This window comes from Melanerpes formicivorus, unplaced genomic scaffold, assembly GCF_026170545.1.
Source record: "Melanerpes formicivorus ecotype bairdi unplaced genomic scaffold, bMelFor1.0.p_v2 SCAF_4, whole genome shotgun sequence".
Taxonomy (NCBI): domain Eukaryota; kingdom Metazoa; phylum Chordata; class Aves; order Piciformes; family Picidae; genus Melanerpes; species Melanerpes formicivorus.
Window position 1 is genome coordinate 6,505,002 of NW_027142356.1, and position 15,382 is coordinate 6,520,383.

Here is a 15,382-nt window from a genome sequence, read left to right on the forward strand (position 1 = left end):
TCTCAGCCTTGTCCCCATCTGAGCTCTTAACTCCCAGTTAAGGCTTAAACCATCACAGACTTCCAACCTAAATTATTCTGTGGTTTTAAGGAAAGGTCTTAAATGTAGGAAGAACATTATAAAACGGCCATTATCTTCATTACTGAAGGGAATCTTATGCTGGGGGGAAAAAAAAAGGGCAGCTTCAGCTCAGAGAATAAGTCCCTGGTGCCTAGAGAAAGCATGTGATGAAATAAGAGCAAAAGAACCTGCGAAAGAGAAGATAGATGGCTTTTGGCAGCCTAATGCTTTGCTTTTGTTTAAACTAGCTAAAGTGAGTAATTTAGCTTCAATAGCACAGTGAACAACTGCTATTGCTCCAAAGTTTTAACCTTTACCCATTCAATTAATGTTAGACCTTAAAAGCTCTTCTCAAAATAAAAAAAGCTTTGCAGAAAACCTAGAAAAAGATGGTATTCACGTTCCTGGTATTTTCAGAGATTTGGGGGGGGGGGGGGGGGAAATACAGCCCCTGAGGTTTTAGAAATGTAAAACCCCCAGAAAACAAAACCCACCTTAGAATTTTTTCTTATGCAATTGAAACACATTTCTTTCTGCCATAAAAATCTGCACAAAGCAAAGGTGGCAGATCATCGTTTCATTGCCAAACCAATCCAACACAAATTCAGTTTTCCATATTTTTTCACTGCCTCCCCAAGTAAGAGACCTGAAATTTTCCCCAAAGGCTTATTTAGAAAAAAAAAAAAAAGAAAATTAAGACTTCAAAATAAAAGGCTGACTTGCATTAACTGCTTATGCTTCTCTTCTCTCTCACACTTGTGATAGTTTTCCAGCCTGTGTCTATAGCAACAGCTAGTGACTTTTGTGTGCTGGCCTTCCCATAGCGGTTGTGGTTTTTCTCTCTCTCTTGCACATTAAGAATGTATGGCTTTGATGTCAGATACACAGAAGTAGCCAGACATACCAAACACATGCCACCAGATGGCATCTTCAACCAGTTTCATTTTAACCAGCTCATGCCTTCAGAGGGAGAAACTTGCATTTGGTACAGTCTTTGTATTCTCAAGCCTCTTCACTACAAAAGTCAGAAGCATACACTGGAACCAATGACCTGAGAGTCACTTTGCATTGCTAAAATCATCAGTTGATTAAAGACAGTTTTGATCCCTCAACAGCAATTCAGGGAGCCACAAAAGTATTCTGCATCATGCCTTGTGTCCTCTCCCCACACATCTCCTTAACGCTGCTTCTCTAATGCGACAATAAAATCTAGGTGCAATGCCACTGGATTTCCACAAAGGGACTACCAAGGTACACAGGACTTAATTACACTTGATGCTGGCCCTCCATATTAAGAGGTGGTTTTGGCCATAGGTAACCTCTGTGTGTTTCTAGAAATTAAGTTTTTCCACTATAATGAGCATGCCTATTTCCAGTACTAGGTACTTAATACAAACAACTCAAACCACAGAAACAAGAAACTACCAGCAAACAGCAGCCAAAAAACCACAAAATACCCAAACCAAACACCAAACCACAACCCCCCTACAACAAACAAACAACCCCAAACTACAAACAATTCCCAGAGAATCAGCAGACTACAAATCTATTTCTAATGTGCTGTAGTCATTAGAATAACAAGAGTAGTTTATAAGCTACCCTTCAATCCTTAACAATGATTCCTTCATTGTACTTTGAGAGCAACCTAGTCTGACTTCAGCACTGGCTTAATGGGCTAAAGCTCATTTCAAGTAAAACTTGGGTGAAACAGCTATCAGCTGTCATAAGCTATGATAATTAACTGCAGTTTACAGACATGTATTTTCTTATTTGTTTACAACCTAGAGATTATTTTCTCCCCAAAAGAGGTGTACCCCTTCAACTGGCACTTAAGATTGTTTGGGGGAAAATATAATCTATCTTTAAGTACATAAACTGATCTCACAAACAGCTCCTTCACTTTCAATTGTGTATCTGCACTGAGGGTAGCTTTTTCTCCCCCTCAAAGTCTGATAAGACCTACGGAAGCCTCATCCCTGAAGGTTTTTAAGGCTAGGCTGGATGTGGCGCTGAGCAACCTGATCTAGAGTGAGGTGTCCCTCCCTGTTTGGGGGGGGGGGGGGTGTGGGTGTGGGAGGGGGGTGGTGTTGCAACTAGATGATCCTCAAGTCCCTTCCAACCCTTCACAATTCTATGATTCTAAAATGAGGTGTAACAGAGACATTAGCTTTTTCTAATTTATTGTTCCAGACAACTCTGCCTGTTGCCCATGACAGAAAGCAAGCCAAGCAGAAGGAAAACAGATGTGTTCTTGCACTGCCACTTCATGAAAGGTTGAAGTCACAAGACTGATTTCTACAGCCATCAGCAATATCCCCAGCCCATGCTACCACCCTGCAGCTCTCAGGCTGCATGTACAGAGGGCACCAAACAGAGAAGAGAACTTGAATGAAAGATGAGCTGAAATGTGATTGTTTGGGGTTGGGTTGTTGATTTGTGCTTTGGGGTTGGTTGGTTTGCTGATTGTTTTTTCCTTGTTATAGATTAGAAATTACAGACTGTCCTTTATTAATAAAGGTCAACAGAGAATAAATCTGACATGGTCCACTCAATTTTATCTCCTTGACAATTCACACACAAAATACATTTATTTAGCCTGGCTGGATAAACTTCTGCAGTGAACTCTCACAAGCAGTTCATTTTGATTTCTGAATTCAACCTATCTTAATCAAAGCAATAATTTTGTGGGGTTTTCCACTTGCAAAGGTAGAATTTCATGCAGTGGCATGTTTGGGGCAAAAAGGGAGAGGTAAGAGTGATGTGTCAAAGAGACAACATGGCAACTTTCAGAAGTAATGTCTGAAAGCAATGATGCTGGCATACCTGATGAGCTGAAAGGATTTTCCACAGCACCTTCTCTTGTGCTGAGCTCCAAAAAGCTGATTTTGATTCTTAGTCTTCAGCTTGTTAATTGGAGCTTAATCCATTCCCATTATGTCCCCGAGTTGCCTGCTTTAAAGACAACAGTGTAGCTAGACCTCCAAAGACTGACAAGAAGCAACAACACTGACTTTAACCAAGTGATCCACAAGGTTCAACACAACTATTGAGCTCAGGTGGTTATTTCACCAAAGGGAATGACAGAACAGCACAGGACTTAAGATTCCTCTTCAAAAGTTAATTCTTGCTGAAACTTTGTTCAAGGATGTGGGCAAGATTCTCCATATTTATCAATAATATTGGTGTGGGTTTAAGGCTAGATGCCTGTAAGAACCACAGAGTTGAGGACCTCCAGGATGACCAGAAAAGTCCAGGGATGGACCAGAAAGTATAATCTATGCTATTTCACTCCCATAAGCCCTGTAACCCTTTATAAACAGGTATTGCTATCTCTTCTGCTTCTTTCCTCCCTTCTCTCTCTCCTCCTGGGAATGCACAAGCTCTGTATGGGGGAGGATTTTGGGCCTATCTGCAGCTTTGGGTGGCCTGGCTCATCACTCCTATGAAATTCTGAGCTGGTTAGGCCTAATGCCTAATTCCTTAGCCTAACTCAGACTGTTCTATGATTCTAGACTCTAAACAACAGAGGCACACATCTGTACAGCAATTCCCAAATCAGACGAATTAGTCTGCTGCTGGTTAGGGATGGGAGGGGAGAAAAAAAGCACTGAAGCCTGAGTATTAAGGTATGGCAAGGGGGTGGGGAGGGAAGGTTTTTCTTGGTATGTAGCAGTTACTACAGATTTTGTGTATTTTATATGCTTTTGTACTGTTATATGTAGTTACAAATAATACTTCCATTTAAACTTGTAATTCTTTCCAATCCAGTGTGGAGCATTTTCTTCACCCCTTTGGGAAGGGGTGAAGAGCAGCTGTCTTGCTCCTTAAAATGAAAACAAATATTTTCTCAGGAAGCAATTAGCACCCCATGAATTTCATCTAGATTTAGATGCTCAAAACTAAGAATACAGAGAAGCAGTCATTCTGGAGACAGCACCAAGGAACAATTTGAAACTCACCATTTAATCATTTGATGTCCTTAAAAAAAAGCGGGGAGGGGGCACAGTGACCCCTGGGTCAGAAGAAAATGTTATGGCTTGACAAATTACTGTATAAATCAAATACATTGTTGCCACAACCCCCTGTGACACTTCCCAAGACTTCCCCAAATCACTTGCTGACTGAAAACATGCTCTTCTTCAGCACAATTAATCTTTGCAACTGGTGTATTTAGAGAGCATGGATTTTACTGAGTTTAAAGATAATTTTAAAAGGCAAGGTTTTTTTAAGTGTACCAAAATGTTTTGAGCTATAGCAGATTTTTCCCCCCCCCATTTCATAAGGCAGTATCTTCGCAGAGGATATTATATATGCTTGGAAATGATTCCATAAATGTTTTCTCTAGGTAAACCACAGAAAACCAAATAGAGAAAGCAGCTCTCTCAGCCACAGCAGTATTTTTGAGAATAATTAAAATGCTAATTAAAAAAGCATCTAAAGGCAGGAAGAAGTAGAAGAGTCACTCATCCATGAACAACATCCTTCTATAAGCATCATTTCCAACTTCTAATGCTCAGTTATACTCTTACTAAGCGATGGCAGGTAATGTTTCCAACGTCTCTTCATAGCAAACTCAACTGTAATCTCCTTTGCACTTGCCAGTGCTTCATAGACAGGTTTGGTGAAACGTTAGATACAACAGCATAAAGCAAGAAGGCAGCCAAAGATGGCTGTGTTTGCCCCAGAAGCACAGCTGGAGCTGGGGTCGTTCAGCCTAGAGAAGAGAAGGCTCTGGGGAGACATCACAGCAGACCTTCAGTATCTGAAAGGGGCCTACAAGAAGGTTGGAGAGAGACTGTTTACAAAGGCCTACAGTGACAGGATGAGGGGCAATGGATTCAAACTAGAGAAGATTTAGATTGGATGTTAGGAACAGGTTCTTTACTATTAGGGTGGCAGAACACTGGAACAGGTTGCCCAGAGAGGTGGTTGGGGCCCCTTCTCTGGAGACAAAGTGAGGCTTGACAGGACTTTGCACAGACTGATCTAGTTGAGGGTGCCCCTGATGACTGCAGGGGATGTTGGACTAGATGACCTTTGGACCATTCTGTGATTCTGATTCTAAACAACAGAGGCTTACTTCTGTACACTGATTCCCAAATCAGATGAACGCAGTGGTACCTCCGAGTGGCACTGATTAGATGACACAAAACACCATTTATCTCTGTCCTGCTGCTATTCTGCCCCCTCACACTCCTACATTTCTTATTCTTTCCTCTCATAGCTTGATTCCTACACTATGTGGCAGGTACAGTGTGATTAAAACAGAATTAATCCCTCTTCCAGCCTCTCACACTTCTAAATCATGACTCTATTATTTCACACATACCCATAAAGTGGGGAACACTGTATGGTGCGTGACTGGTAGATTTTTGTTTGGCTGGGGGAGAAGGCAAACAAGTGCTGGAATTTCCCTCTTCCCCCTTCTGACTCTTACTTATTTCAGTAGCTTCTCCACCCAAAATGGGGGAGGAAGGAATGTGGGAGGCTGCCATTTCAGCAGTGATCCAACTGCATTCCCACACCCCTTGCCAATATAAACTACGACCTAAAATTGTGTTAAATTAACCTGAGGCCAGAATCAAAAGGAGGAATAACTAGGCAAAGCTAAAAGAACATAAAAGGCAAGAACAAAGGATCTACTTCAAATGAGGATTACAAAATGCAAACATCATGGTTACTTTCAAAAGAGAAGCCAAGTGTCAAAGACTCAGAACTATCCAGTTCTAACTCAAGTTTGCCACTGACCACACAATTGCAGAGAAAAATAAACCACCCTTGATTTACAAGTTTCAGAAGAATCTTTGAGAAGCTTCAATAAACACCACTGCTGTGATGTACTACCTCTTCTTGGGATAGCCCTCGAAGAAATCCTAACATTCCACACTGTACTGTCAGTATCTACATGGTGAAGCACCAGTCACGTGCTAAATAAAAAATGGTTAAGTGCAAAGTCCTAAAGACTTAGGTATTTGTAAGCAACTGATTTTGTGTTTTTGCTCCTGGTTGTTTTTTAATCAATACAACTTAGGTGCTGACTTGAAGCTCAACACGTATTCGATCCAGCAATGCGCTCTTACGGCCAAAAAGGCCAACATTATTCTGCGGTGGATTAGAAGGGCAGTGGTTAGTAGGTCAAGGGAGGTTCTCCTCCCCCTCTCCTCTGCCCTGGTGAGGGCACATCTGGAACACTGAGTTCCGGGATCCTCAGTTCAAAAAGGACCTCAGGGAACTGCTTGAAAGAGTCCATCACAGACCCACAAAAGTGATTAAGGGAATGGAATGTCTTCCATACAAGAAGAGACAGAGGGAGATGGGGTTCTTTAGCTTTGAGAGGACAAGACTGAGAGATTACCTCATTCATAAAGGGTGAGTGCCAAGAGGCTGGATTCAGGCTCTGCTCAGTGATGCCCAATGACAGGACAAGGGACAATGGGTGGAAGTTGAGGTATAGGAAATTCCATGGAAACATGAAACATGAGGAAGAATTTTTTTCACTATGAAGGTGACAAAACACTGGAACAGGCTGTCCAGGGGAGTTGTGGAGTTTCTCTCTCTGGAGGTATTCAAAACCTGTCTGGATATGTTCCTGTGTGATCTGATACAGGTGATCCTGCTCAGGCAGGGGGGTTGGACTTGATGATCCTTTGAGGTCCCTTTTAGCCCCTAATGTTCTGTGATTGTGTGATCCTTCATTTCCCAGCATGGAATTAGGCTGCATATGTGAAGAGTATCTCAGATTCCACGATTTCACTCTGCCTTGTTTGACTATGATTTTTTTTTGCTCCAAAAATACACCCTACATGGATTATTTACAAGAACAAGTGAGACAGTTGTAAAGAATACAGTCTGTAGTAGCCATTGCCTTGGCAATAATGATAGATTTAAGCAGCTGCTACTAGAAAACATCAGCTCTGCCAAGATGTCAGATGCTAATGTCTGACGCAGCTCAATTAAGCTGCAAGACGTAATCACTTTGTTCTACCAGGGATGCAGGCAGGCATTTTTCAATCTATATCTGAAACCACCAGATGCATTTAGGGAAGGAACAGATCAAAAAAAATTTGAATACACACAGCCTTACATCTTCATCTTCTTTTGGAAGTCTCAGTTTTTAAGCCACAAGTGATTTAATGTATTATGAATTCTCAATAAAGCATGCAAAAGTGCTGGAGCAGTGTCAGTTTTAATCAGCAATCCAATTAAAGGATCCAATCAAGAACACTTTAAGTTGTTCAACAGGATGCTTACATCATAAATTATTTTTAACAGGTGTTTAACATGCAGGTTCTCTGTTTTAATAACATTCAGCTGGGACATGTAAAGAGAAATAACTGTTGCAACAGCAAGCTGTGCTCATGCATGCATAGAGAAAAGACTGTCATGGTAAAAAAAACCTATGGCAAATATTTATCCATAAAAATTAATCAGTTAAGGCAGAGAATACATCTGCCTGACACAATCAGGCAAAAAAAACCCTGGAGTACCATGAGGATGATCAGAGGGCTGGAGCCTATGGAGACAGACAGAGAGTTGGGGCTATTCAGTCTGGAGAAGAGAAGGCTCTGAGGAGACCTTATTGTGGCCTGCCAGTACCTTAAGGAGGCCTACAAGAAAGCTGGGGAGGGACTTTTTAGGGTGTCATGTAGTGATAAGACTACAGGGAATGTAACAAAACTAGAAATGAGTAGATTCAGAATGGATGTTAGGAAGAAATTCTTCACCATGAGGGTGGTGAGACACTGGAACAGGCTGCCCAGGGAGGTGGTGGAAGCCTCATCCCTGGAGGTTTTTAAGGCCAGGCTGGATGTGGCTCTGAGCAGCCTCACAGAATGTGCCCATGGCATGGGGGTTGGAAGTGGATGATCCTTGAGGTCCCTTCCAATCCTGGCTGTTCTATGATTGTAGGCAAGAGTCAATGGTACTTTCCCTTTCCTGCTTTTCCATCATTTTAAGCTGTTCTGTTGAAAGGTTACATTATTTGTGCAAAGGGGATTGTGAATTGCTGCTAAGAAAGAAACAAGTCAAAGTTTATGTCAAACCAACGCTAACTAACAAAGTTTATTTTTCTCTGATGAAGGAGAATGAACTGCAGGCAATTTCTTCTGAGAATGAGAATAACTGGCTGAAAGGTGTCCTCTTCTGAAGGGGTACTGGTTCACACAGGAAACACATACCAGTGTAACACAGAACCTTGCTGGTATTTGGATGCCTCAGGCATTTTCAAGGTAAAATGAAAAAAAACATAAATACCAGCATGCTTTCACAATGATTAAAGAAGTTATTCACAACTGACAGATATCACTACTTCACTGAGATACAAAGTGTAAGCAGTGCACTGTTGGGAGGGAAGACAAGCAGCACTCACTCACCCTTAGCATCACAATGTCATAAAAGCTTTTTTAAAGGTAACTTTAAGGATTTAATTATTGCAATGAAGGGAAAGGAATAATTCTATTTAACATTTAACCCTATGAAGTTGCAGGCATCCAAACTTCAAACCAGCATTAAAGCTTTTAATCTTGGGACTCTGAGGACACCAACCACTCAGGGTGATCCATTTGATCATGCAAATGCTTTTTTCAAAACACAAGTGAACATTTTAGTTATGCCAGTGTCTTGGAAATTCAGTAATTTCCTCCACAGTCATCACAGTACATTAGGTTGAGAGATAAACTCAATTACTTAAGTGGGAAATAAGAGAAACGTTAACTAAAATTGCTTGTACTACAATGTTAGTTTCAGACAAACTTTGATGTTATGTTAGCACTGACAGATCTTACAGTACTGTGCACTGTACAGTACAGTGGGGCACAAGAAGGACACGTACCTGATAGAGCAGGTCCAGAGGAGGGCCAAGGAAATGATCAGGAGGCTAGAGCACCTTTCCTATGAGGACAGGCTCAAGAGTTAGGGCTGTACAGCCTAGAGAAAGCTCTGGTGAGAACTTATAGTGGACTTTCAGTACTTGAAAGGGGCATACAAGAAAGCTGTTTACCAGGGCATGTAGCAACAGGAGAAGAGTCAGTGATTTTGTACTAGAGAAGAGCAAATTTAGATTGGACATTAGGAAGGAGGTCTTTACTATGAGTGTGGTGAGATACTGGCACAGGCTGTATCAGATCATTTACATGTGTGCTACAGGACAATGCTATTTCAAACATTATTGCCTTTTTTACTCTAGCATGGGCATAAACACTTTTATTAGCTTGCCTCAGCATCGATCAGATCAGCTACAGACTCAGGGTTTTTTCAAAGTTTAGACTTGCACAGCACTAGCAACTTACTAGCATTACTTTATGCTATCAAATGACAGAAACTGGACAAAAGAAAAATGGATTCAGAACATGAGGAAATGATCAGACCCAGGAAGTCCTACCATTCTATGGAATAATATATCCAGGGAATATCTGGAAGCCTCAAAGATCATGATGGCAGGAAAGGACTTTCCATCTATAGCTTTTATGAACATAGAATGCACCAAAAGGTTTCCAAAGGTCACCAGAATTGCTGCAGTTGTTCCCATGCAGGCTGACTCTGGATGTCTACAACCTCTCCCTTTCCATCAGTTTAGAGTTCAAGCTGCAAAAACTCTCAGCATGCTCACTACAACACAACCATTACCAACAATTCAGGTATTTAAGGTATATAGAATACTGGACTTGTTTTGGTTGAAAAAACCTGTAAGATCATCATCAGATTACCACATTCCAAAAGAGCAGGTTTGGTTGCTTTGAAGAGGACCAGTGAACTGAGGCCCATTAATGTCAATAAATCATACACCTAGTAATTAAAGCTAACATCACAAATGTTGGCAAAACCAAGAGCCCCATATTTAGAAAGTGACAGAACTAAGGTTTCCAGTACAACAGAAAATGTGTATGCAAGAGAGGAAGTCCTCAATTATTTAGTCACTTTCTGCTCTTTTCCATGCAAATGACAGAATGAGCCATACCCATCAACCCTTACACCGCATTCTCTTCACATGTGTGAAATATGCTTTAGTTACAAAACTTCCACAGACCTTACTCTGAAGACAGCACAATCAGCTTGCTCACAGACTTTCAACACCACTTAGTATAGCAGTATCTCATCACTTCAAATGGCATTTTACAGACTGGGCAGAAGCACAAAAGTCTGGCCAGCCTGATCTAGTGTGAGGTGTCCCTGCCCATAGCAGGGGGGTTGGAACTAGGTGATCCTTGTGGTCCCTTCCAACCCTGACTGATTCTATGATTCTAAGTCCAAGGGACACATGCTTGGCATGCAGTTAAGAGTGTTCAGTACTTAGGAACAGCAGATTTTAGTCTGGAGATGAGAGCCCATAAAAACAAGCAGGTAATTAACCTGTCATCATGCAAAGGGTACGTCACTTGCCCAGAACGAACCTATACAATAAGGTCCCATAAAGCTACCCAGGCAATTTGAAATCTGGCATTCCCCAACTGTTCTTTGGAGTGCACATATTGCCAACAGGGAGGCTCACAGACACACCTCTTTAGCCATCAGGGGAAAAAAAAAATCAAACCAAAACCAAACAACAACCAACCCAAATATACAAAAAACCTAAACAAACACCAAACTTCACACAAACACAAGACAAAAAAGAGCCAATTTCTCAATGTGCCATTGTACTGTTACGAATATAAAACCAGACTGGAAATTCTAAGCCTGTCATAGAGACATCTTCCTTCTGAACAGCTCCCAGATCAACCTCATTAAACAGAATACAGAATTAACCAGATTGGAAAAGGTCTTTGAGATCATCAAGTCCAACCTATCACCCAACACCATCTAATCAACTAAACCACGGCACCAGGTGCCTCACCCAGTCTCTTTTTCAACACTCCCAAGGATGGTGAATCCACCACCTCCTTGGGCAGCACATTCCAATGGGCAATCTATCTTCCTAACATCCAACCTAAACCACCCCTGGTGCAGCTTGAGACTGTGTCCTCTTGTTCTGTTGCTGGTTGCCTGGGAGAAGAGACCAACTCCCTCCTGGCTACAACCTCCATTCAGGGAGCTGGAGAGAGCAAGGTCTCCCCTGAGCCTCCTCTTCTTCAGGCTAAGCAACTCCAGCTCCCTCAGCCTCTCCTCATAGGGCTTGTGTTCCAAACCCCTCCCCAGCTTTGTTGCCCTTCTCAGGACACATTCCAGCAACCCAACATCTTTCCTAAACTGAGGGGCCCAGAACTGGACACAGGACTCAAGGTGTGGCCTAACCAGTGCTGAGTACAGGGGCACAATGACTTCCCTGCTCCTGCTGGCCACATTATTCCTGATGCAGGCCAGGATGCCATTTGCCTTCTTGGACACCTGGGCACACTGCTGGATCATGTTCATCCTACTGTCAACCAGTACCTCCAGGTCCTTTGTTGACTGGCTGCTCTCCAGCCACTCTGACCCTGAAGACCACACGCCTCCATGAAAGGAGCATCTAGATGAAGTCAGGAACAATCTCTCTCTGGAAAGTGGTTCCCATTCCCCTTGCTGTCTGTCCATTGGCTGGTGGGTGAATCTTAACATAGACGTTCCCCATGGTGCTGCAGGCAACCAGAAAGCATCCTGGTTGCCCAGGGTGCCTGGCTTGTTTCTTTCCCACACTGGAAACCCAGATGAATCAAAAAAACCTTGTGCCAGCCTCACACCGCAGAGAGTCATGAAACAGGCCTGTGCTGGTAACTGCTTCTGCACCCTGCAGTCAAGCCCACTCCACCATGCATCCTTTAACCTCCCAGACCACATGCCTTGCCCAGCTAGTCCCAATACTCTGTCAGCTTCTTGCTCATCTTCCTACTGTGCCTGTTCAGCCATCCTCTGTCAGCCTGTGACTCAACTTCGTGGCCATTTCCTGTTCTCCCCACCTTTATTACATATTCTTGTCTTCAACTCAAGTGGCCAGTCTCTGCTAAGCAGCCCCTGTCACCCCTTTTCATCCCCACTTTCAGCCTTCCCCTCAACACACTCACTTGTTTTTTTGGCTTGGTTATTTCCATTTTTCCCAACTCACTTTCACAAGTCAAGACAAAGTTGCCTCAACATGTGCCGGATGAAAGAAGACTCCTGACAGCAGAGGACTTGGGAGTTTCCTCTTAGTTCAGGCTTTGTTCAGATTCATATTCAGTGAAAAGCAGCCCTGTGTAACTACTGCAGGACAATTCACCTTGGTCGGAAGCCAGAACTGTAGCCGACTCTACACGCATGTACATTCTGTGTGTAGCAAAAGGAAAGGATCTGAGCTAAGGTCGCAAATGAATTCCTCATTCATATTTCAGAAGGCATATAAACTTGCCAAACTTGAAAATGAAACCTATTAGCTCCAAAAGACAACCACATTGCTGCTGCTTCCAGCTAACCACAGAGGAAGTTGTAAAGGCAAAATAATGGGATTGCTCATTCTACAGTAAGGCTCTTTGCATTCCTTCCCCCCATTATACAAATTATCTTCTCCCCCTCAAGTTAAGGTCTTCTGTGTACCAAATTTAGTTTGACTGAGCTTATAAACACAACACTGAGTATTTTTTCGGTGGACAATTACATCACCCCTTAAAAAGGACATTTCAAAGTGCGGGATGACTGCACAAGGCTGTAAGAAAAAGCTGTTCATGTTCTCTAACATTTTTCAAGTGTAATAACTAATAGTGTTATTACTATAGTGCTTCCTTCAGCAGTCATGCTCTTCTATCTCTCTCCTTTTTTATCATCACCATCTCATTAAGCAGCTACAGGAATATGTTTCTAAAAGATGAATGCATCTCCCACAAAGGACCTCGTATTAATGATTAATGACTGTCACTCTTCAACGAGACTGCTCACCATGTAAAAACACCCCAAAAATCTAAAACTTAGGGTGTTTTTTCCTCCACTGTTTGTTCTTCCATGCATTTGAAAAAAGAAAAAAAAGCCTTCCTCTACTCCATAAGTATTTCCTGCTTGCCTGTGTACCTTGCACTTCCACCAGATCATCGGTCAATAGATATTCTCTTTATCCAGTCACCTGCTGTCATACTACTCATACAAAAGAAAATTGTCAGGGCCCACAAAAAACATGCCTCACAAGCTCTCCCAACCTCCCCCTCACAACTTATTTATCTCTTTTCTTTTGATAACCACTGTCACAGCTCCAGCTTTCATGTTTGTTCATACAGAACATTAGCACTTCTCAGCTACCTCGCTAACAAGCATGAGGATCCCAACTTTCCTATGCTAGCTACCAGCTGCCCTGAAGAATGTTGCAGTATCACAATCACTACAGGAGAAGGATTTCAAAAGCAGGAACAAAGCAAGATGTAAGCTCAAGTGACAAAAAAGGAATCAAAGACTTCAATTATACCGGCCTTATACAATGGGGTAACCTTCAGGAGATTCATTTCCAAAACATAATTCAGAAGAATTCTCATACCTTCAAAACCATTGAAGAACAAGAGAAATATTGAAGAGAGAAATTAAAAAGAGAGTCAACATTAAACATGGACTTAAGAAAATCAATTGGTACACAACACACCACTCTCTTCCTCCTACAGTCTATATCTCTCAATGAGTTTAAAAACACAACACAAAGGAAAAAAAGAGAAAGACAAAAACCCACAGAACAGTAGAACTTCAGCATGTCTGCTACTCATTTATGGACAACAGTATTGCACCTTTATGACTTCTTCCATTTATCCTGAAGTGTCAAAGATTTGGTCTGTAGAACTTTATTGCCAGTCTACTTCGGGGATCTTTTTATTCATCCCATTTCCATTTCTCACTCAGGAGCTGCAACACGATTGACATCTCTTCTGTCAGAATTGTCTGTCAGCACGACAAGCTCATCATTACACAAAAGGTGATACAGGGCAAGCTACGGTCCCCATTTGGATGTCATTTTTACAATGACAAGCTTCAATTATTTGTGCATCACAGTCCAGGCATTGTACTCTTCAGTTTCACAGAAGATTTCCTGAAAATGAAGTTTTTGCTACTTTTATGTAGGTTCTGTGAATGCAGCCGGTATTAATAATAAGGACTGGTAAAGCCTTCTGCAGCAGATGAATGTATTTACCTTACCTTTGTCAGGGCTCTCCAGAAACATATGTGAATATAAAGGACCCAATTTCTTAAACCAAGTTTTAGTGTTTGGGTTCATAGATAGTTTAAGCTAGTTAGAATTCTCTTTTGCCCAACAGCTGATTTTCTATGTCAGAGATTGATTTCTTGTCAAAAATGGTTTCATATCCAGTAACGACAACAGAACAAGGGAGCAGGCACATTAAAGCAAGCAAATGCATTTGTATACTCAGAATGCAGTCAGAGGCAGGAGACAATTAGAGAAGGAAATTCTACGTAAAAAGCATTTCCTGAGGATTAATGAGTGGGTAGTAGCATTTGATAGTCAAGGGCAGGATGGGTTCTGCAACCAGCACAATTCATTAATCCCCTGGGCAACACAAACTGGGATTCTGCTGATTTATTTTTTTTTTCCCCTGCACTCATTATTTTCCTTCTTTAACTAGCATTTCCCTCTACTCTGACACTACTCTTTCAGAGCCCAATGCTGTCTGATTAGTGCTACTATGATAAAATAGATCTATGATAAATTTGATTCCACTTTAATTATGGAATTTATACCTGGTACAACAGGCCAGATAACTTTTGAAGTTTAGGAAAGTTATTCCCCTAAGGACTTACAATGTTCCCTGCCTCAGAAATAGAAAGGGGCTCAGCAAATGTGCTCCTTTCCACTAATTTACCAGCTGCTTGATGGCCTCCATTACCCTGGTGGCAGCAGACAAAGAGAGAACTGGGTACTGGAGAGAAGGAATGATTCACAAGTTGCCTTTCAGCTCCTTCGGAAGCTGCAGACGCCAATGCATTCCTTAACGCAGCCCAACCCAGTAAGTACCCCCTCCAGCACCACAACTCCACACTCACCTGTGACTGGTGCATCTATGTCCAGCAAATTCTTTTCCTGGCGGAGAATTGAAGCCCCCTCTGTTATTATTCTCAAAGCAACGCTCTCTTCCAGCCTCCCTTCCTTCATAAGGTGTGCCTTTAGGATATCCACACGAGGTTTTCCATCGTTATCGAACACTTCCTTAGCTGTGAGCCGGTGACTTGGAGGAAATGGGACAGCTGAGCAGGGAAAAAACACAAAACCAAAACACAACATAAATATCTGCTCACCACCTTTTTTCACAGCAAAGCCTCTATTACTGATAATGACACGTTTTAAGAGACATCTCTGCTGCAAAACAGCATCAAGATGGATTTTCTACTGCCTTTCCTAATTTGGGGTTTAAATTGTACATAGCTCATCAAAGACACCATTAAAGCCCAT

The 15,382-nt window shown here is 42.0% G+C and overlaps 1 protein-coding gene across 2 annotated transcripts in view; it reads right to left on the minus strand.

Annotated features, from left to right (window-relative positions):
- PPP3CA (protein phosphatase 3 catalytic subunit alpha) overlaps positions 1-15,382 on the minus strand; it is a 250,139-nt gene that overhangs the window by 133,022 nt on the left and 101,735 nt on the right. For both annotated transcript variants that reach the window (XM_068136820.1, XM_068136821.1), the window contains exon 2: positions 14,977-15,177. In XM_068136820.1, the coding sequence (XP_067992921.1) occupies positions 14,977-15,177 (201 nt within the window). The remainder of the gene's footprint in view (positions 1-14,976; positions 15,178-15,382) is intronic.